Source organism: Paroedura picta, chromosome 16 (genome assembly GCF_049243985.1).
Source record: "Paroedura picta isolate Pp20150507F chromosome 16, Ppicta_v3.0, whole genome shotgun sequence".
Lineage (NCBI taxonomy): Eukaryota > Metazoa > Chordata > Lepidosauria > Squamata > Gekkonidae > Paroedura > Paroedura picta.
In genome coordinates this window covers 29,775,351-29,796,809 of record NC_135384.1, presented here as the reverse complement: position 1 = coordinate 29,796,809, position 21,459 = coordinate 29,775,351, and the positions used below count along the sequence as shown (strand labels likewise).

The following is a 21,459-nucleotide window of genomic DNA, read 5'->3' as shown; positions in this document are numbered from 1 at the left end:
TGCGCATGTTGACGTTGCTTACTTAAAGCCCCAGCCGGTGCCGCCAAGGACGATGGCAGCCACCAGGATGGCTCCCGCGATAGAGCCGATGATGATGTTGGTTCCACTGGGCCCTGCGGAGGGAAAGAGCTCAGGAACGTCAAGGGAACTCTGGGAATTGGAGCGGGGGGAGGGGTCCGTGATTGATATTGTGATGTGTGAAGAGAGAGAATTAAATCCAGGATTTTAAAAGCACCATAATAATAATAATAATTAAAAAAAAACATGGGACTCTAAAATCACCTTTCAATAGTTCATCAGTTAAGACAGGCAAGACCTTGACTAATGGACTTTCTAATGAACTCCACCAAGACAAAGGAAAAATAAAACCAGATGTTTATGTAGGCATTCAGGATCTATTGCTCGGGAACCAGCTAAGCAGAAAAGTAAGAGCACTTGATCAGGTACAAAAAGCCTCACTCTGCCCCACTCACCCTTGTACTTCTCAGTCTCCCCTGTGGTCTTCGGCTCAGGGGTGGGGTCAGAAACACTGCAGTCTTTGCCTGTCCATTCAGGGTAGCAGATGCATTGGCCATCGTTGCTGCAGACCTGAAGCGAGGGAGACAGATGAGTTGGTGACCACCCCCTGAATGGTTGCACCGGTGGTCCCAGAGGGTGCCCCACTGGCACCTGTCTGGAATCCAGACCGGGCCTCTTTAGGCTGCTTTTAAAAGGTGCACGTGGCTAGCCTCTGTTGCTCTCTCACACACGGTTGGTTGCACAATGGGATGGCTGTCCAAGCACAGAAGAATGGGACAACAAACCGTCTGAGTACACAGGAATGGTGAAATTAGCATCATCTTTGAGAGACAGAGGGCTCTCGAAGTCTGAGGAGGAATGGAAAGTTGATTAGGAAAGCAGGAGAAATTCAGAATGAGGAGTCATTTAGAATTTCATTGGATGTACATGTTGCACACCGCTCACTGGGTAGAGGGGTCTAAAAGTTAAAATATAAATATGCAATAAATTAAAAAGTAAAATAGTATATTCATTAAAGAAGAATGAGAACAACATTTCAATATAAATGCATAACGAAGCTGAAGTTGAATAATCTCTTTGATTTATAATTCGCTTTCTTTTGAAATAGATGATATCTAATGGATTTTTAAAAATGCATTCACCTATATTATTAGCCATAGCACATATCCAATGAGGTGCGGGATACGGGGATATATCAAAATGATGAACATAACAATATAGTGGCAAAAAAACAACTTAAACAAGAATCACGGTAAAGAGTACGATGAGGACAAGGATGATGGGGAGGAGCCTCCCCCCCTTTGTTTATTATATAGTGCAGGGGTGGGCGAACCGTGGCTCTCCATATGTCCATGGACTACAATTCCCATGAGCCCCTGCCAGCAGGGGCTTCGTGGGAGTTGTAGTCCATGGACATCTGGAGAGCCATGGTTTGCCCACCCCTGATACAGTGCAAAGTCTTTTTAAAGACTTTGCACTGTTTGGAGTCACTGAAGCAGTCAGTGCAAACTTAAATGGACTCCGGGGAATGGTGGAGGACAGGAAGGCCTGGAGGATCATTGTCCATGGGGTCGCGATGGGTCGGACACGACTTCGCACATAACAACAAAGTCTTTTAATGGGAGTTTTAATGGGGTTTTAAGACACTGTAACCTGCCACAAACCATTTGGGAGTGGCAGGAAATAAATCAAAATAATAATAATAATAATAATAACAACAACAACAAAGCAAATTTCGAATAATTATATGTGTAACCCATTTTTCTTTTCTGAACCCCTTCTATATTTCTATTATAGTTTCAATTCTCATTTCAAAATAAAAAATAATTCTTTTAAAAAAACGGGATGGCATCCCCAGCCCCATCCAAAAAGAACAAGCAACAGAGAAACTAGTTCAAGATCTGAGGCCACGCAGATTGCCTCCGTCCGTGTCTGCAACAGGCCACACGTGGACAAGGGGTCCACAGCAGCACGGAGCCCGGTGCCCACCCTGAGAGCTTTACCCCATGGTCCGAGCAGATCTGGCCACCCCAGCTGCCTGGGCAGGTGCTGAAGTTGAAGGCGGACACGTGAAGGCATTTGTGATCAAGACACAGCATGCTGGGCCCGCAGGGCGTCCCGTCTTCCACGTAGCTGAGGTCGGTGCCGTCCACAAGCTGCACGTGGCCACCCCTAGGAAAGGGAAAGAAGCAGCTAAATGGCTTCGTGAGGAAAGGACGGCACACGGTTTTCATCCTGCCGAAGACGAGCAGCAGGAGCAGGACTGGCACACCAGCAGGGTGTCTTTGGACTCAAAGTCTGCTTTGTTTTGACACAGCCAGGTGTTTCCCTCTGAAAAATAGTATGACTGTTATGCAGGCAGCATTGCAACCCACAAACATGTTCTCAAATGGAAGCAAGGAGCATGTTTCCTGGCCCGATGCGACCAGGTTGTGCTTGTGTGGGTAGCAGAAAGGGAGGAAAGAATGCCCAGGCCTGCAAAGCCCCCCCCACCCCCAGCAAGCAGAGAAGGTCTAGGAAGTAGAATCCCCCACCTACCGGCAGTCAATGTACCGTTTCTGGTGGTAGAAAGTCATGGTGGTGATTTCACCAAGCAGTTCACCGATGCGTGGAGATCCCGTCACGTTGGCACAGAGTAGATATCCACACAACACGTCCCTGAGTTGGGGGTCGGGGGGAAAGGAGAACCAGAACAATGCAAGAAAAGGAGGGGGGATCGAGGGCAGTTCGCCATTTGTGCCCCCTGGTTTCCACGCTAAGGCGGACGGGTTTGTCGCAAGGGAAGGCAATGCATTATGGGAAAGAAAACACCTCTCAGGTGACTCACTGTTTGATGCACGGCATCCAGCGGCTCCCCTCACGCCCGCAGTTTCCTCTCTCTGTGCCTTCCACGTTCAGCTTCTCGTAGCAAAACCGTTCTGCTGACGCTGGGGCCCCCAGGAGGAGACACAGGTGGCATTAGGGAGGGTCCCACGGGGACACGCTCCATCAGCCCTGAGTCTGCCTGGACATCCCATGAGCTCCACCCATCCCAGCATTTTGGCTCCTGTCCCCGGCATCCCCCTCTCCCCATCCTTGCCAAACCAGGGTGATTCACACATTACCAAGCCCGCATGGCAGGGCCGGTTTATCCCGGTAGCACCAGAGGTGGCACAGAAGCCCTCGTTCCCCACCACCCTTTTCTGGCCTGGCTACGCCATCGTGTACACGCACTTACCATGTCCCCACAATGCATTACACTGGCGGTCTCGTGTCTTACAACGCCCCCCGTAACATCGTCCCTGCAGAACAGAACGCAGGAGGGGTTACGGAGTCAACAGAGGCAGCAAAAATCAGGGATGTCACTTCACAACAGGCCGTTTATACGCTCACCTGCTGTGTGATTGTGGAACCCGGACCCAATTTTATTTAAAAGGCAACAAAAACGTCTTTTACGCCAGGCCCCTTGCCCAAAAGAGGCATCTTCCCCCCGGCCCCCAGAGGTTACTTCCCTTGGCTGCAGTTGGGCAAACTCTCATCAGAGGTTCTCCAAACAGACCACGCAACCCCCCCCCCCCAGCCGGGATCCTGTCAATGTAAGTGGAGTCCCACTAGCTGGGGGTCACCACACTCTGGTGCGGGAATATTTAGGCAACAGTCCCATAATTGGCCTCAGTCTGCATCGCGAAGGGGCAGCAGTCAAGTAAGGGCAGGCAGGATCTCCTGTGTCCTGCAGGCCTCTCTGACTCCCCGGCAGCCCCCTCTGCAGAGGCGCACAAAGTCCTTCCCTGCCAGCACATGGCTCTGAAGGGCAGGGAGAAGCTGTGCCCGGGGGAACTGCCTCCTGCCGTGCCCCTCTTAGCGGTCCAGGAATCCCACCCAAGCCTCAGCCAGCTCCCCTCCACTGTGCTTTGATGCCTTGCCCCCAGTGGGGGGTGCCCTGCCCCACAGCTCTGGCTGGGTCCCCTGCCCACGGGGCCACAGGGTCAGGGGCATGGGGGGGTTGTCGCTGGCCCAGCCGTGCGAGGGAGCGTGATGCCCCAGCAGCAAACCTTACCTGATCGTTGTCACAAAAATAGCCGTCCTGCTTGTGCAGATTAGGAGGACACTGGACACACACACACACACACACACAAGGGAGAGAGAGAGAGAGAGAGAGAGAGAGAGAGAGAGAGAGGGAGGGAGGGAGGGAGGGAGGGAGGGAGGGAGGGAGAGAGAGAGGATATGTTAGGGTGGAAAACTGAGGGACAGAACAAGCTCGAACGGTTTTGCATGTGGCTGATATATTTTTGTGCAACCTATAATGTGACTTCATACACAATGCTGCGTTCATTCATATAATTTTAATCAAATAACTATTATTTATGTGAACTCAGTCATATGACTGCATATTAAGAACCTCAGAAGAGCCCTGCTGGGTCAGGCCAGGGAGGGCCCATCCAGTCCCGCCTCCCGTCTCTTACAAGGGCCAGCCAGTTCCCCTGGAGGACCAGCCACAGGGCAGGGAGGCCTGAGGTAGCCAGGCTTATCCTCCATGAATCTGATAACTCCCTTTTAAAACTCTTGATTCCTGAGGCCATCGCTACTGTTTCTCCTGTGGCCGTGGCTATTATATATTACAGATTCCCCCAAAGAATCTTGCTGGCAAAATATGTAATAAAAGATATTTTTACTTTTCTCTGCACCATCGGCCTTATTTTTTATCGGTTCACGTCTGGCGCAGCCCTTTCGTTTTCTCCTTGTTACGGTGGAAAACTCAAACCTCCTCCACAGCTCCCTGGAAGGATTTTGGCTCAGGCATCTCTGGTTTTAGAAATCCAGGCCCCAGAGGGCCACATGTCAACGGTCCTGCTCCATCTGCACAGGAGCCGCCCAAAGGGATTTGGAGAACGTCCCTCCCCTCCCCTCCCCTCCCCTCCCCGCCCTCGTCTCTCACCTGGCTGGAGTCCCCCGTGCAGGTCTCAGCAATGTCACAGTCCTTCACGGCCTCCCGGCAGATGACCCCCCGGGGCTCGTACTGCAGCAGGGGAGGTGGGAAAGAAGCAGAGCAGCAGGTGAACAAGGTGCCCTCTGAACCCGACTCCCCACACTGCACTCAAAGGTGGCACTCGTCCATCTACCTTGCACCCGCGGCAGCACAAGCCGTCACTGCACATCGCGTCGTGCGTCAGTGTGCATTTTTTGCAGCAGTTCCCCCCGCCTTTGGCGCACTCCTGCAGGGGGCGAAGAGAACAGACCGGTGTGGATTTGCTGTGGATGGAGAGAGGTGCCCTGGATTGTGCTGAGACTGAAGCTGGGGGAAGTCAGGAGCCACCAGACCATGAACTGGGAGGATTTCAGCTGGCCTGTCTTTGCTTCATGGGAGATCGATGATGGGGAGCGATGTGCCAGGGCAAGGTCTCCCTGTGTGGCAGCAACCTCATTGGCCTTGACTTTGCAGCCTGTATTCCTGAGTGAGTCTCTCGTGTCTGACCCTGCTCTGTGCTCTAGAACTCTCCCTTCCATTCCCCACAATGGATGACTTGAGAGGTAAGTGGGGCCGAGCGAGCTCTGAGAGAACTGCTGTGAGAACTGTGGGTGGCCGAAGGTGACCCAGCTGGCTACATGAGGAGGAGGAGTGGCAACCCTACCCAAACAGTTCCCAGCCAGAGGATTTGGACCCTGAAGTGCCCCAGCTTCCCAAACCAAAAGGGGACATCGCACCACCCTGCCCCAATGCGGGGCCAAAATCGGGCAAGGCCACCGATCCCTCCCCAAGCCCAGGGTCACTCTTAGGCCTGCTTGCTCCTTACCGCCAACGACCCGCAGTCACACTCTTCTCCGGCCTCCACAAATCCGTTGCCACACTCGGGGGACTCAAGAAGCTGTGGAAATGGGGAGTGAGGAGGTGGGATCCTGAGGGACCTCCAAGCTCTCCCCCCTTCTACCAGCCTTGCAGAGGAGGCTCAGAAACTGCTGAGGTCCCTGCCCCCAAGGAGGTTGAACTGGCCTACGCTGACCTTTTCAGCCCCGGCCCGGCCTGGGGAACAGCCTAGAGCAGGTCCCTGCAGGACCACGGACAGCTCCACAGGGCCTGCAAACTGAAGCTGTTCCCCTGGCCTACAGGCGAGGCTGCGGACTAAGAATACCGAAATACTTGCATCCCTGCTCAAAACATCAGGGAAACGGGCAACACCTTTTGATCGCTAAACTGACATCTGCACCAGGCAGCGGTCCAGATCCCGATTAGGCGCCAAATCCAAACTCATGCAGTTTTTAGTGTCCAGCTCAGTTCTGGGAGGTGCTCCACCGTGGTATTAAAAGAAATTCTCTTAACGGACGGCTGCCTGGTGCAGAAGATGCGGACGGGGTGGCCAGTTGGGAGGAGAGGAAGAGAGCCAACCCTGCAGTCGTATTCCGCTCGTGGGCCGGGGGCGATGCCTGCTTACCTTCAGGGGCTTGTTAAAGAGGCAGCTGCCACCCCCTTCTTCCAGGAACTGGTTGTACTCCTCAACACTGCAAAGTGAGAACTTCCGAGGCAGGTGAAATCTGCGGGGAGAGCCAGAGAAGAGAGCTGCAGCAAAAAGATACGCAGGGTGGGGGGTGGGGGGGGGATTGTCACAGTTCTCCAGCAATGATCTCCCACACATGGATTCTGAACTGGAAAAAGAGCCAGTTTTTGATACCCCGCTTTTCGCAACCCAGAGGTGTCCCAAAATGGCTTACAAACCCCTTTCCCTTCCTCTCCTGTGAGTTGGGTGGGGCTGAGAGCACTCTGAGAGAACTGCTCTGTGAGAACAGCCCTAAGAGAACTGGGCCCAAGGTCACCCAGCTGGCTGCGAGTAGCAAAAAGGGAAGCAAAAACCCACCCTGAAATACAGGCGAGAGAAAATCAATTTTAGAAAAATATAAGCAGTATATAATAGGAGCTCAAATGACCTCTGATGAGGCAGCCAGCATACCTTTCTTTGGATAAGAAAATCCTAGAACTGACCCGGCTTCCAAAGGGACACGATCTCCCTCTAGTTTCCCTGCCGATGCCTACTTGTCACTTTATGCAGTTTTCAAAAAGGAGCTGCAAAACTGCAGCGGCTAATTGCAGCGGTGTGGTTTGCTCACTTGGGATGCTAGGAGGCTTCCCCCCCCCCACCCCATTATGTCCCCAAGGAAAGGACTTTGAGGCATGAAGAAACCTTTCAGGTTTTTCTTGGTATTGAAAGGAACCGTCGTGCCGCAACAGAGGCAAAGATTTTAGGCCCTGCCCTGAGCCTGGTGGAATGAGCTCCCGGGAGAGCAACAGGCCCTGACAGAGCTACCGAAGTCCCGCAGGGCCTGTAAGACGGAGCTCACTTACCCGGTATCCTCCATGATGCATCCGAGCCATTTGTCCGAACAGCGACAGTCCCCTGCAGAGAAATGGGGTGGGGTGGGGGGAGATACCTAGTTAAGGAACATGGAGGAGGGGATTTGGGACCCCTGCCCCCATGCCCAGGTTACACTCTCAGCCAAGCTACACATCAGGGTAGCCTCAACTAGCCACACAGCAGCTGCAGGGAACAGCATCCGAAAGGACTATGGAGGGGGTTGATTTGGATCAGGGCCACAGGGTGTGGGAGGGGCCTCCGGCCTCCCCCTTCCCAAAATGGCCCCAGGGGGTTCCTTGCCCAGCTTGATGCTGCAGATATTTTAATTTGTGTTCTATTCCACACATGCTTTAAAAAGCACCAGTACAACATGAGGGAGGGAGGAATCTCCTGCCAAGATTAAGCCCAGTCCATCTGCTGTGGTGGGTTTTTCAGGGAGAATCCCACTCTGAAGAGAACAGCCACAGTGACTGGGGACTCAAACGACCAGACCACGTTGGCCGCACAGCCCGGAAGACTCACGAGAGCCGGCTGACCTGGCTACAAAAGCCTCCGACAATTTATCAACCTGTAGTTTGTTTGCAAGCAAGATGCCCTGTGGAGAGCCCATCAGTTTGCCTCAAAGCTGAGCCACAGAGACAGAGCGACTCGTGAGGAAGCAGCCGAGCAGTCTAAGAAAGCACCTTCCTTCAACTGTGCGAGTTCCTTTCAGCTCAGGGCCTGAGAGCAAAGCAGACGGAGCCCCAAATACCACATCTCCCTTTCAGAGCCTCCCCCTCCCCCTCTGGGCGCCTGGGTAGCCCCCCTCCAGAGGCAGGTGCCCCCGCCATCGGACCCAGCCCCCGGGGGCCTTACCTGCATTCTCATGATGCTTGTTCCACATCATTCCAAGGTTCTGGCCCAGCGTCTGGGCTAAGGTCAGGCCCATTGCAGCCACGCTGCCGTACTGGCGGAGGAAAGGAAGGAACAAGGCTAGCCAGGGAGCCTCACCTCCGTGTTTTGTCCCCTGGTTTCATTAACCTCCAAGGAGGAGCCCCGAACTCTCCCAGAATTACCAGTGACCCCCAGATGGCAGAGATCCGTTCCCCAGAGGGAGTGGCTCCTTCAGAGGGCAGGCTCCCCAGCACTATATCCCACCGAGGACCTGCCCCCCCCAGACTCCCCCCAGAGTTGGCACCCCTGCGCCCTACTCACCTCATTAACCCCTCCTCCCCGGGCCACAGAGCAGATGCCCCCAATGTAAGCCGTTCCGCTGCTGCCACTTTGGAAAGTGTGCCCCCTGGGGGAGAAAGAGGGGGAAGCACGGTGAGGAGGGGGGGGAAGCACGGCCGTCCGGCCCAGCGGTCAAAGGCAGCAGGAGGGGCTGCCAGGAACCCTGGGGAAGGGGGAGGAGAGGGGAAGGGAGGCGCCTGCAAGCCCAGCTTGGATGATGTCCATGGGGAAGGTTCAGGTGGGTCTCCGTGGGGTGACCTCAGTTTCCTGCTTCCCAAAACAGGTACCGTTGCCAGGACTCACGAGAAGAGGTGGACGGCGTCACTCTGTTCGGGAAGAGCTTCCTGCCGATACTTCATGAACTCGCTCAGCGTCTCCAGGGCATCCTTCTCTCCCTGGATCTTGTTCCCCGATGCCCACGTCTCCATCGCCACCAAAACGATGTGGGTATTTAGCTGCTCCTTGAAGATCTGCACCCAGAAGTGGAATCAAGGGTGGCCACTGGGAGGGAGGGAGGGGCCACACACACACACACACACACACGCCCTCTGCGCTCAGAGGACCCCTTCCCCTGCAGAAAGAGAACTCCACACGGAAGCCGAAGAAGACTGGACTCCCTTCTGGGCACGAGACCTCCAGGGGCCGTGCAGGAGTCACGGCAGGCAAGCAGCTCACTCCCGGCCTGCGTTTGGACAGGCCCCGCGGAAAGTCAGGCCCCCCAGCTTCCCTTCCCTAGGGGCTTGGAAGCAGGACCGCCTGTGGAGAGGACGGGGGCCCTGCACCCCCCTGAGGGCCGGGGAGGAGCGCATCTCGTACTCACCACATCAGCACAGTTCACCACAGATTTTGCAAAGTTGCTGGTCATGACAACAGAGTGGCGCTGTTGCTCAAACTGGAAAAGAGCAGGCACCCGAAAAAGAAGGGCAGTTTTTTATGTCCCACTTTTCTCTACTTGAAGGAGTCCCAAAGCGGTTTGCAAACACCTTTCTCTCCCCACAGCAGACACACTGTGAGGTACGCAGGGCTGAGAGAGCTCTTAGAGAACTGCTCTGTGAGAACAGCCCTCAGAGAACTGCGACTAGCCCAAGTCACCCAGCTGGCTGCATGGGGAGGAGGAGGAGGAGTGGGGAATCAAACCCAGCTCTCCAGATTAGAGTTTGTCACTCTTAACCACGACACCATGGTGGCTTGATGATTTGCATTTTTGAGAACGAGGGAACACAAGAAAGAAGAATTTTTTGTTATAAATTTGTAATAATCTTAAAGTAACTCTTCTGCAGAGCATTATTTTGAATTGTTAATTATATTTTTGAGGTCGCTGAGCGGTCTGGAAACTTAACTGATGTCCTGTTCTATTTTTCATTGATCTTTCTATCGAATCTTCTTCCTTTCTCTGAAGGTTTATCATTTATTTATGCCAATAAAGGTCAGCTGACTCTGACTCTTTATCAAAGTTCCAAGGAGCAGATGGACTTCTGAGGCCTCTTCTCTCCTTTCCCGCTTGCAGCTCTTATCCTGGCCCGTTTGAAGGGGCTTGGGACAAGGCGCCCACCTCGACTGCCCTCCACGCCCCCCCCACCCCCCCCACGAGGGGCACTCACCAGCCGGTGGTCATTCACCACTATGAGCTCAATGAATTTGGTCTCACTATGGACGGTCGGGTGACCTCGATGAACCTGGGGTGGGAAGAAGAGGACACGGCCATTCGGGGATCACCCACGAGATTTCCCCTCTCCATGGAGGAGGACTTTTACCCTGTCCCCCGAAATTCTGCACTGAGGACATTCAGATCAGGAGATCAGAATACTTTATGGACCTGAAAGGTTCCCCAAAGTTAGAGCATCATCTAGAAAGGCCTTGGGGGTCTTTCGGCACAACCCCCCTGCAAAGCCAGCCCTGGCCCCCTTTTCTCCCACAAATCCTGTCTCATCTGCCTCTTGGGTCCCCTTCCCCGAGGAGAAGGTGGGGCCTGGCCAAGCTGAGGGGGTCCCGTGAAGCGAGGCAGCTGAGCCGTCCCCCTACCTGCCTTCGACGCCGCAGCTTGGGCAGCCTGGAAGGGACGTCCAGTGCAGCAGATCCACACCCTGGGTGGGGGGCAAGAAGGGGGAACACATCAGATATGGGGGGAGGAGAAGGAGGAGGGCAGGACTGGGAAAAAAGGGAGAGAGACGCTTAATTCACAGGAATCCGGGTGCTGGGCCTCAAGCCTGCCTGGATGTCGCATCCTGCCCTCAACCTGAAGCCCAAAAATGGGCGGGGGACACAGGTCATGAACAGGCATGCCACTCGCTTCTATTAATTGGGGGCCCCCTTTTAATTGGCTCAGCTTCTCTCAGCCCGGCAATTAGAATCTGAAATTGTTCCTCTGAGAAGAAGGGAAAACATCGAATTCACTCTGAGCTGCCATGAGTCCTTGAAGGAAATCTTGCTTGTCTTTAAGGGGCCGTTAGACTTTGGCTTGACTTTGCCACAACAGAATAAGCCCAGAATCAACAGAATTTACCACCCCGCTACAGCTCACTGAGGACCCCCGTAAGAAACAGTTTCCAGAAACGAGCCAAGCAATGCCCAGATTTAAAGTACAAAGTGGGAAAAGCCACGTTAGGCCTAGACCTGTATTAAGAAACTCAGAATTTACCTGGTTCGGAGCAGCCCTGGGCAGCACGAGGTATTGGTGTCTGGTGGATCGAATGAGGAAGCGGCCCCTGCAGCGCGGGGAAGAAAAGAAGGCTTTGGAACAGGTGGGGAGGCCTGTGTTTCTACAAGGAGTGCAGAGACCCTTCTCCTCCTGGCATAAGGGCCACACAAACATCGTCCATAATACATTAGCAGGGCTTTTTGATACTGTGCATTATGTCCTTGGCCTGCCATCCCACTAACCCGGAGATCTTCTGCCTCGACATGCTTAAGTTTAAGGACAGGAACATAGAGGCGGGTGCCTTGCACATCTTGGTGACCCCACAGGCCAAACCTCCTGATGACCCCTCCCAGGGGGCTCACATAGATACGAAGCCGCATGAGGTCTAAGACCGATCCCTCTGGCACCCCACAGGCCCTGGGGCAAAGCAAGATCTCCCCACCGCTACCTTCCAAGACCAACGACCCCCCAGATAGGACTTGGACCACCGTAACTCCTCATCCCAGTGCTGAGAGGCACCTCAGAAGGACACGAGGGCCGATAGCACCAAAGTCCACAGAGACCCAGCAGGACCCCCTTTTTAGTTCTCAGGGGAGGCCAGAAATGCTCAGTGTTGAACGCTGGAGCAGAGGAACATACGTGCACGCAATCTCCACCCATAATAGTGGTCGGGGGCAAGAGCTCAGAGGCTGGAGGCTCTCCAAAGAGAGAAAGATGAAACTGAGATCTCCGTCCATTTGCTGCTATGGCAACCCTGGGAAACTCCTTAATGGAGCCGTGAACGTTTAGGGAGAAGATGATGCCAATCCCCCCCCCCCCAGCCCCCAACATACATCAGCCAGCTGCTTTGTTTGAATGCCCCTGGAAGCCCCTGACGTCTTTGGGGCTCAGAGAAATATTGCATTTGTCACCGAGGGGAGGTTTGGCTCTTCTCCTTCACAAAATGTTGGAGGGTTGGCAGAGCCAGCTCTGACATCCCTTCGCCCCCTCCCTTGTTGGGGGGGGGAAGGGGGTCTTACATTACATAAGCATCAAACTGAACTCTGGGTTATAAAAAAACAGGGTGTTCACTGGTTTCAGAATTGGCCTTTTTGTCATTCTGTTTCTGTGGTTTTCAAAGCAGACATAAAAATGGATTGGGTGACCCAGCCACCATCCTGGCTTATCTTCGCAACAACCACGGCTGGTAAGTCAGGGGGGCCGTGGTGAGTGGCCGGGGTCACCCAGAAGCGAGGAAACAGAACTCCTCTCCGCTCTCCGAGCCACCCTATACCTCCAAACACACCTCAAAGACTGGGGGTTTAGGGATGAGGGGAATCGGCCAAGAGGAAGCTAATCCGTGCTCCGCTCCCCCCCCCCTTTCACCTCTGGGCTGAAACCCAAGCAAGGTGTCTCCGTGGCAGCGATGGAATTACAGCCCGGCCCGGGCCTTACCTCCAGGTGCTCAGGTGAATCGTGAGGTTCCAGAAGGTATGTTGCTCTTCCATCGGAGAAAACGCCACTGCGGAGGGACGCAGAGAAACAAGGACAGGTCAGTTAGTCAGGTGGGGCTACGGGGAAGGCAATCTCAGCCCCAGGCCCTGGTGGACTGGCGGCCTTCTTGGCATCTGACGTACAAAGAGCACCAAAACAGCTGCAGCACAACCGTATCCTGTGGGCAGAGAGACTCCCTTGGTCTTGTGTTATGGGAGGCGATTCAGTTTGTGGAACAACGAACCATACAAGACCTTATCTGACGGAGAACAAGAAAGAGAGCCTTAATCTGGGAACTCTGCCCCTCGCTTTTTAATGGGGCCCAACCAGGATAAAAGTAGAGACTTTCCCACAAGTTATCCTGCATGAACATTATTTCGAGTTTGCAGCAGAGAGGCAACACAGGTTCTTGTTCTTGTCGTTCTCTGCACTGCCTCTTCCAGAACTCGGCTGACACATCAGCCTCCGAAGGCCCACAAAGACCGCCTCCCAAAATGTCTCACAAAAGGGGGGCGCCTCCAGAACCCACAGGCTCGTGGGGCAATGCGTGTGCACAGCCCTCTGGCGCCTGATTTTTGTCTGCGAAGACACCACAACTGGCTCAAAGTCCTTTGCAAGGTCTTGGCACCAGCACAGATGGCTCTCGAAGATCCAAAAGTCCGTAATAGCGAGAGGGGCAGGACAGAAATCTAATTATAAATATAAAATAAAGAAATAAATAAGTAGTCACTAGCGGGAGACTGTTCAGAGGCAGAGGCAGTAAGCCCGAATGCTCTCTCTGTGTGCTCTCCAGGCCCACCGTGTGACCCAGGAGGCTGCCCTAGGCAGACCCCCGGACCTACAGCCATAGATACATGGGGGGCTCTTCAGTTCAGACCCGACCCCGTGCGCTGAAACATGTGGGGTCTAGATTGTATCAAGAGGCTATCGCTGAGGGCTTGCTGTGTTTTTAACGTTCAGTGTCAATCAATTCTTGCGTTTCCAGATGGTTAACATTTTGTCATTTCTCTCTGCCTCGTGCTTATTAGATCAGATGCCTTTAGCGTTTTGGGGGTCCTTGCATATTCCAGACCCCAGAAATCCTGGGTCGCCCTTCAGTGTTTCGGTCCTTGCTGTCGGTGCCGGCTACTCACCGCAGGCCGTGGCAGGTGGAGAGGGCTGCGAAGGAGTTGGCCTCCCCACGGAGACGCCCCTGATAGTAGCAGTGCTCACCGGCTCCCTGAAACAGAGCAGAGGCAGGCCATAGAGACACTGAGGTTTCCCCCACGCCTTTCAGGGCCACGTGGTCCAGGGGGGACCTGCTACAAGGGAGGATCGGCCCCCTGGACCCCAGACCCTAGAGCTCAAAGAGAAGAGCTCCACGAGGACTGTGACTGGCCCCCTGGCCACCCCGCTGGCTGCACAGCTTCCGGGATGCCTTCGCTGCATCCTCAGCACCTACTGGGCACCTCTTCCCCCTTCTCTTGCTGGTGCCCTCCCATGCCTGGCTTCACAGGCACGCTGCTGGCCGTTCGTCCTCCACTCCATAGGCCAGGGCTCCGAGCTGCTGCAGTGCGCGAAGCGAGGAAGGGAGCCCCTCCCCTCTGCCCAGTCTATTTATAGACGCCTGGGCGGCTCAGGTTAGCCTCGTCAGGGGAAGGGGGAGCCGGGGCTTGCTGCTAAGTGGGGAGGGGGGCAAGGTCTGCTGCAGCAGGTGCGCCTGTGCATGGCCAGCCTCTCACCCAGCACTTTGCATTATTGATGCTGCTTGGGAGGCAACCTTCGGTGCCAGCTCTGGCAGGCCAGTGGGCTGTTTCCGGAGCCCCCTCCCCTCCTTTTTCACTCAGCCTCTGTCCAGCAGTCACCAGCAGTCAGAGGGTCTCTCTCTCTCTCTCCCCACGCCCCAGCCTGCTTGGGAGGGTGGGCTCCTTAGCATTCGACTCCACCGAGCTCCCTCCCTGCCCCAAATCCCACCCACTCCCAGCTCCACCCCCAAAGTCTCCAGGGATTCCCCACCCCAGAGCTGGCAACCCAAAGGAGAGCTGTAATAGCGGGAAATTCCCAGGTGCCGCCTGGAGGGTACCGGTCTGAGCATCGCCAGAAGAATTTTCATTCTTGACAAACTCAGACTGTAAGTATAAAGTGTGCTCTGTAAGCATAAGGGGCCAGGAGCCGATGAAGAACTGAATTGTGAAAGCAGCTTTCACCGGATGCCGTTTGCCTGTGAGAATAAGGACTCCGGGCTGGTCTCAGATTTCATACATGGTTGGAAATGAGGGACTTCTCTGCATCTGAGCGTAGTGTTTGAAGCCCTGCTGCTGGTTTACTTGGAAATGAGATAATTCAATATCCGAAATAGGCCATTCAGCTATTTTGTCATTGTTTTCTTTGCCGCCTGGAGGACGAGGACGGCAGCCCGGCCCCAAAGCGTCACTCAGAGCCCTCCTGCTTGCCCTTACCGTCGTATGGCTGATGTTTCTGTCTTGTTCGAAATGGCGCTCCACATATTGCGAGGAAAGCAGGTGGCTGCAGGGGGGGGAAGAGAACGTGTGAACAGCTGCACAGATGTTTGGGTTTGCATGCTCAGCCTTCCCTGCAGAAACAAGGCTTCACCGACCTTTTCTCCCCTCACTTGCTTCTCCCCGTCTCCCTCCATGACCATCTAAATCAGGGGTAGTCAAACTGCGGCCCTCCAGATGTCCATGGACTACAGTTCCCATGAGCCCCTGCCAGTGAACGCTGAAAAGCAGGGTGCGAAACCCAAGCTCTTCTTGCGACTCTTGTGGGCCACTCCCATCCCTGTTTTTGGACAGGCAGGTTGGGGGGGGAAGCATTTATTTCACCTCCTCCAGAGGCCTGCAGGATGGCTGGAGAGAACGGAGACGCACTCTGCCGATGCCCCACAGCCACCCCCTTTGGCACTGCCTGACCTTCTCCCTGCCCTCAGAGCAGCCGTTCCCTGGACAAGCACCCCGGGGCGTCCGTTCTCCAGAGCAACAGCTGGACGGCTGGGGTGAAAGGCAGTCACTCCACGGACACTCTGGTCCATCTCTGGTTACGGCCCAAGGCCCAGCAGCCACCTCCTCTTTCGGGCCACCTGGGGGGGGGGGCCTGCAGCTTTGTTTACTCGGAGTGGGCAGGGGGGGGCATGGAAATAGCTCTGAAAGCCCCATGAAATATTCAAGGGCACTCTCCAAACGGCCCTGTCCCCGGGGAGGAGAGAAACCACCACGGCTTCCGTGGGCCAGCCCCACTTCCCTCAGAGCTCTCTCCACCCTCCCCCCTCCCTCACAGGCTGTCTGTTGTGGAGAGGAGAAGGGGAGGCGACTGGAAGCTGCTCTGAGACCCCGCTGGGGAGTCCGAAGCCAGGCACAAAACCAGCAGGACTTTTACTTCTGTCATTTGAAGACTCCGTTTCTAAAACTTTTTTGCATTCCTGGGACTCGGCGCTCGGATAGGTGAGGTCACAAGACCAGAGTGCCTCTGCCCATGGGCAGAGAGGCATCTCTAGACTGCTGGCCAACCCACACCTGCTGGGGTTATGCCTCTTCTGGGATGACGGAGCCGAAGGTGAAAAGTGCAGACCCACATCTCTGCTTGGAGCAACAGAGCACTGGCCACCCTCTGAATCGTCTTCATGCGGCTTCAAACCGCCATCAGGGGCCACCGAGAGAGTAGCACCGAGCTGCACTGGAACGCAGCAGCCTCCCCAGATGCAAACGTCCAACACCTCTGGAGCCTCTTGACCCCAAAGCAGCCAAGCCAAACACACAAGGGGTGTTCATGCGCATCACCTCCCCATGAGCATCCATCCTCCGCCACACGGGCTGATGCAGCTCCCTCGTGCAATCGCACCAAGGCGCACTCTTTGCAGCACGCATTTGGGAACGCCGAGGGGGAACAGAAAACCAGCCGGCACAGACTCGTCTCTCGCGCTCCCTCTCCTTGCCACACTGAGCCGCAGCGATGCGCCAACAACATGTACACACATGCACACACTCGCTCCCGGCTTTGCACGCCCCCACACGAAGACTCCTGGTACGCACACCTCATGCATCCGCACATGGCAGGAGGTGAAAACCCTCCCACGAGACTTCTGCTGCAGAGACAAAGCAACGTCTGTGGAATTAGTGCGCCTGGGTTTTTTGTCCATGTGCAGCTTCAGAAAGAGGGAGGCATCTCCCCTGCACCCCGTTGAGGCTCCCTCCGCCCAGCATCCCATGAACAACTTCCTAGATAACTGTCTCACCCCTGGGGCTTCCGGAAACAAATATTTCAGGAAGTCAGTTTTCAAACAGTGGAGCAAAGAGGGTCATGGCTTGCCACAGCCCCCAACCACACCGCCACAGCAGGGGGGGGGGACTCTTGCCTGAACTGACCCAGAAGCCTCCTAGAATTGGGTGGGGGCCTTTTAGGTCTGGGAAACATGCAAAGAGGAGGCTTAAATCCCCTCTGCCTAAGCAGGGAGCCCTGATCTGAATTGGGAAACTGTGCACCTGCTTTATTAACAGAGAAAAGGGGCTTGGCAGCGCATTGGATGAAATTTACCTCCCCACCACCACCACCACCACCACCACGGGGAGCTCATTGGCGAACCACCTGCATGAACTTCACCTCCCTCTCTCCTCTTTTTAAAAAAGATTTGTCAGCCCAGAGGGAGAAGGACCACGCCCTGGCCCTGCTGCCCCAAATACCTACTGGTTGAGCTCAAGATCCAGAGTGAAGGCAGACCCAAAGGCGTGGATGAGGAACGTCACTTGAGCCAAGTGCATAACCTGCAGCGAGCAGAGAGAGAGAGACAGAGAGAGAGAGAGAGGTGGGTCAGGGTGGATTCCTTCAGCCTGGACCTGAAGAGGAAGCAGAAGCCGTTCTTCGCCTAGGATTTCCTGCATGGGGTTTCTCTACAAACCAACGCCCTTGTCCACCTCTTGCCATTCTCCCTCTCCCATCCCCCCTCCTCATCTCCCACACCAATAGAATTTACACTGTAAACGCATGGGGGCAGAGACCCGCAGTTTTCCCAAGCGCCTTGCACACGGATGGTGCTAAGCACTGACACCTTATCCACACCCACACGGTACTCATTCATTGAGAGCCTGTCTGCTGTACATTTTGCAATGTCATTTCCCACCCCCCTCACACACCCCCTCCTCCTCCTCCTCCTCCTCCTCCTTGCCCACTATCTAACGGGCTGGCCCTCATGCTGGCCCTGGGCCCGCTGTAAGCTCCTCTCCAGTTCTGGATCGGTGCATTAAGTCCTAAGTGGGTTTTAATGCCTCGGATCCCACAGCAGGGCAAAGGAGATCCAGGCAAATTGCAAAGGAATCGATAAGGGTCTAGGGAGAGGCTTGGTGCTCTTGGCGGGGAGGCTGGAGCGTTGAGCGGGGAGGCCCCCAGGAGGCGGAGGAAGAGGGGCAGGGGAGCAGCAGGCTGACAACTGCCCGACCAAGCCCTCGTGACGCTGCGGCCAAACAGGCTAATGTGATTCTTGGCTGTACCATCCGGGGAAGGAGGCTGCCTACTCACAAAGCTGGACCCGGTTCGAGTTTCTCTGCCGCGGGCTCTCTTTCAGGTGAGGGGGACATTCAGAGTGGAGTTACAAGAACACTTCAAGGGCTGGAAAACAAGATTTCCCAGGGAGAGGCACCAAAGCGCTCAATATATATTTAGTTGCAATCCAAAAAGACCAGCAAGGAGATTTCAGGGCTTCACAAGGTGAAGCAGAGTGAGACGGGAGGGGGCTGATGCCAGGGACGCTGCCCAGGAACCGGAGCAGAACACGTTCCGAAGAGAGCCAGCCCAAGGTCACCCCCATTCTTCCACAGCAGTGTGTTGGTGTCCCACAGCTCTCTCTTCTTATATTACTTGAGGGTGTTTTATTGTTTTGACCTTGCTGGACTGATCTATCCTCTTCGGAATGCCTGCAGGGTCTAGACCAGGGGTAGTCAAACTGCGGCCCTCCAGATGTCCATGGATTACAATTCCCATGAGCCCCTGCCAGTGATCCTGGATGCTGGAGGCTGATCCTGCACTGAGCAGGGGGTGGGGGTGGATGGCCTGTAGGACTCTGTCCAATTCTATGATTCTAAATCTCCTAGAGTTTCCCAACCTGGCTATTGCAACCCTGCAACCCTTGGGATGCCAGCCTCCAGGTGGGACCTGGGGATCCCTCTAGAATTACAGCTCGCCTCCAGATTACAGAGGTGGGTTCCCCACTGAGGTCCTGAGGCTCCACCCCTAAATCCCCAGGTGTTCTCCTGCCCAGATGTGGCAACTGCATCCCTCTCCCTCACGGGGGGCCAGAGGTGGCCTGCCAGTGTTGTCTCGGAGGTCGGATCCAGCCGGGCTGCTCTTACGTTCCAGAGTGTCCTCGTCAGATGTGCCAGGCAGGGCAGCCATGCATGTCGGAATCAGTGCCTCGGGGGTGGCGGAATATGACTTGAGTTCTTTTCCTCTGAGTACCACGGGAGAGAGGAGCAAGTCCTCCGGCCGTTCTGCCTTGGGCTGCCTCTGTTTCCAGGACGAGCGTGATAAGCGAACCGTTTGTCCCTGAACTGGGCCCAAAAACGATCGCTCTGGTTGAGAGTATTATTAATGTGCCAACAAGAGAAAAACCATGAAAGGCCCCCTGAGCCTGCAGCATTCCTCTGCAAAGGAGGGTGCCCATTGTGTCTGAATATGCACCGGTGTTCTGCCCTGGCCTCGTTCCGGTTGCCTCCTCCCTCCTGGGCTGGGCATGTTTCTGCCTCTGCCATAACCTGACCACACCTGAGGCAGAGATGCACAGACAGTCCAGACCGCAGAGGAGGCTGCTTCTCTGCATGGTCCTCCCCCCAGAGGAGGTCAGGGAGGCTCCGGGGCAGAGGTGCCCAACACGGTGCCCACGGGCGCCAAGCTGTCTGCCAGCCCCGGCCCAGGTCCCTGCCGAGGGCTTTTAGGGAGCGGGTCGGGCCGGGCAGGGCCTTTTGTCCAGCAGCTCTTCTGATTGACTATTAGAGACTTGATTGGCTGCGCAGATATTTTTAAGCTGTTGCCTCGGCAGCCGCTGCCACCCCCACAGCACAAGGATCGACGCCGTGGGACTGAAGTTAAGCCGTGGCAACCATTCGGTGGCTGACTCCACCTTTTGCGACAGGCACTCGGTTGCTGCACCCGCCACGCCGTGCCAGAGCTCCAAAGGAGCTCGCAGGCCCCAAACGGTGCAGAGCCCTGGCCCAAAGAGGCTCTGCTCATGGTGCGGAAGAAGAAGAAGACTTTTCACTACCAGAAGCAGTCCCCAAGCGGCTTACAAACTCCTCTCCCTTCCTCTCCCCTTGGCAGACCCTTTGTGACGTAGGTGGGGCTGAGAGAGCTCTAAGAGAACTAGGACTGGCCCAAGGTCGCCTAGCTGGCTGCATGTGGAAGGGGAGAGGGGGATCAAGTCCAGTTCTCCAGATAAGAAGAAGAATTGGTTTTAATCCCCCACTTTCCTCTACCAAGTGGCTTCCGATCTCCTTCCCTTTCCTCTCCCCCCAACAGACTCCCTGTGAGAGCCTGAGAGAGCCCTGATATCACTGCTCAGTCAGAACAGCTTTATCAGTGCTGAGGCAAGCCCGAGGTCACCCAGCTGGCTGCATGGGGAAGAGAAGTGGGGATCAAACCCAGCTGGCCGGATTAGAAGCCGCCACTCTTAAGCAGGACACTAAGGGTGAACAAACAAGATGTGGGAATTAAGCTGGAGACCAGCGGCACCTTTAGGGCAGCCTAATTTAATTCTGGCGGTGCCTTTAGGATCAGAAGAGGGAATCTAAATCGGCTTCCAGTAACACGGATGACGTCCTTTTCTCGCACCCCGTTGCCCTCACTGGACACAAGTTATATTGGATGGATTTGCCAATTTATGGGAGGGAGGGGGGAGCATGGCCAGGAAGCATCCTTGAGAGAGAAGGGAGGAAAAGGTGGATGGAAAAAGCGGCCATGGGGGAATCAAACCTGGATCTCCAAATCAGAGACCGCCGCTCTTAAGCACCACAGCAAACTGGCTTTCAAGAAGAAGAAGAGCCAGCTTTTTATATCCCGCTTTACACTAGGTGAAGGAGTCCCAAAGTGGCTTCTAAGGTGACCAGATTTTAACATTGGTAAAGCGGGACACCATAGACCGGGGGGGGCGGGGGGGTCTTGATTAAAAATTTGGTCTATATGGAGCAACAAAAAGTTTCATAGAACACATAGAATGCAAAAATAGTATTGTAATATATACATATTTAATTTCAACGTAAGTACAATATGCCAGGTGCCCCCTGATGTGCCTCCAAAAGTGGGGCAATCTGGTCACCTTATTCTAAACCCCTTTCCCTTCCTCTCCCTGCAACAGACGCCCTGGGAGGTTGGTGGGGCTGAGGGAGCTCAGAGAGAACTGGGACTGGGCCAAGGCCACCCGGATGGCTGCATGTAGAGGTGGAGGGGGGGGGCTTGCCATCAGTCAGCTGCCACTTGACACAGCTTCCCGCCCACAAGGACCTCCAGCAGCCGCCCATACGGACCTCCGCAGGCCAGGCCTCCTCCTTCCCTCATGGGCTCTTCGGTCTGGCTGTGCCATATGCTCTGCCCCATGCCATGAGCCACCCTGGAGCCTCAGACGAATCGGTCCCTGCCCATTCCTCAGCGGGGAGCAGGCAAGGACCTCCGTGAGTCCCCCTCGGCCCCGGCACCCCCTGCACTCCCCCCCCAATGTTCTGCTCTCCCTCCTCTGACCCAGGTTTGGAGACCAGCAAGAATTCCAAAAGCATCACGGAGCAAGGAAACCATCCACCATCCAATTGATCCCTGTGGCCGTGC

At 55.0% G+C, this 21,459-nt stretch overlaps 1 protein-coding gene across 5 annotated transcripts in view; it reads right to left on the bottom strand.

Annotated features, from left to right (window-relative positions):
- The window catches only part of ADAM11 (ADAM metallopeptidase domain 11), a 31,654-nt gene that overhangs the window by 7,277 nt on the left and 2,918 nt on the right, over window positions 1-21,459 (bottom strand). For 4 of the 5 annotated variants that reach the window (XM_077314104.1, XM_077314103.1, XM_077314102.1 and 1 more), the window contains exons 3-25: window positions 17,341-17,417; window positions 15,102-15,168; window positions 13,797-13,882; window positions 12,625-12,691; window positions 11,191-11,257; window positions 10,575-10,636; window positions 10,154-10,228; window positions 9,373-9,444; window positions 8,856-9,022; window positions 8,535-8,619; window positions 8,196-8,286; window positions 7,331-7,382; window positions 6,426-6,525; window positions 5,790-5,861; window positions 5,118-5,210; window positions 4,934-5,014; window positions 4,055-4,105; window positions 3,236-3,299; window positions 2,846-2,945; window positions 2,557-2,676; window positions 2,022-2,190; window positions 474-588; window positions 23-113 (exon numbers count right to left, since the gene is read on the bottom strand). In XM_077314104.1, the coding sequence (XP_077170219.1) occupies window positions 23-113; window positions 474-588; window positions 2,022-2,190; window positions 2,557-2,676; window positions 2,846-2,945; window positions 3,236-3,299; window positions 4,055-4,105; window positions 4,934-5,014; window positions 5,118-5,210; window positions 5,790-5,861; window positions 6,426-6,525; window positions 7,331-7,382; window positions 8,196-8,286; window positions 8,535-8,619; window positions 8,856-9,022; window positions 9,373-9,444; window positions 10,154-10,228; window positions 10,575-10,636; window positions 11,191-11,257; window positions 12,625-12,691; window positions 13,797-13,882; window positions 15,102-15,168; window positions 17,341-17,417 (2,024 nt within the window). Of the gene's footprint in view, window positions 1-22; window positions 114-473; window positions 589-2,021; window positions 2,191-2,552; window positions 2,677-2,845; window positions 2,946-3,235; window positions 3,300-4,054; window positions 4,106-4,933; window positions 5,015-5,117; window positions 5,211-5,789; window positions 5,862-6,425; window positions 6,526-7,330; window positions 7,383-8,195; window positions 8,287-8,534; window positions 8,620-8,855; window positions 9,023-9,372; window positions 9,445-10,153; window positions 10,229-10,574; window positions 10,637-11,190; window positions 11,258-12,624; window positions 12,692-13,796; window positions 13,883-15,101; window positions 15,169-17,340; window positions 17,418-21,459 lie in introns of those variants that run through there. The other variant, XM_077314107.1, reaches the window with a different exon arrangement.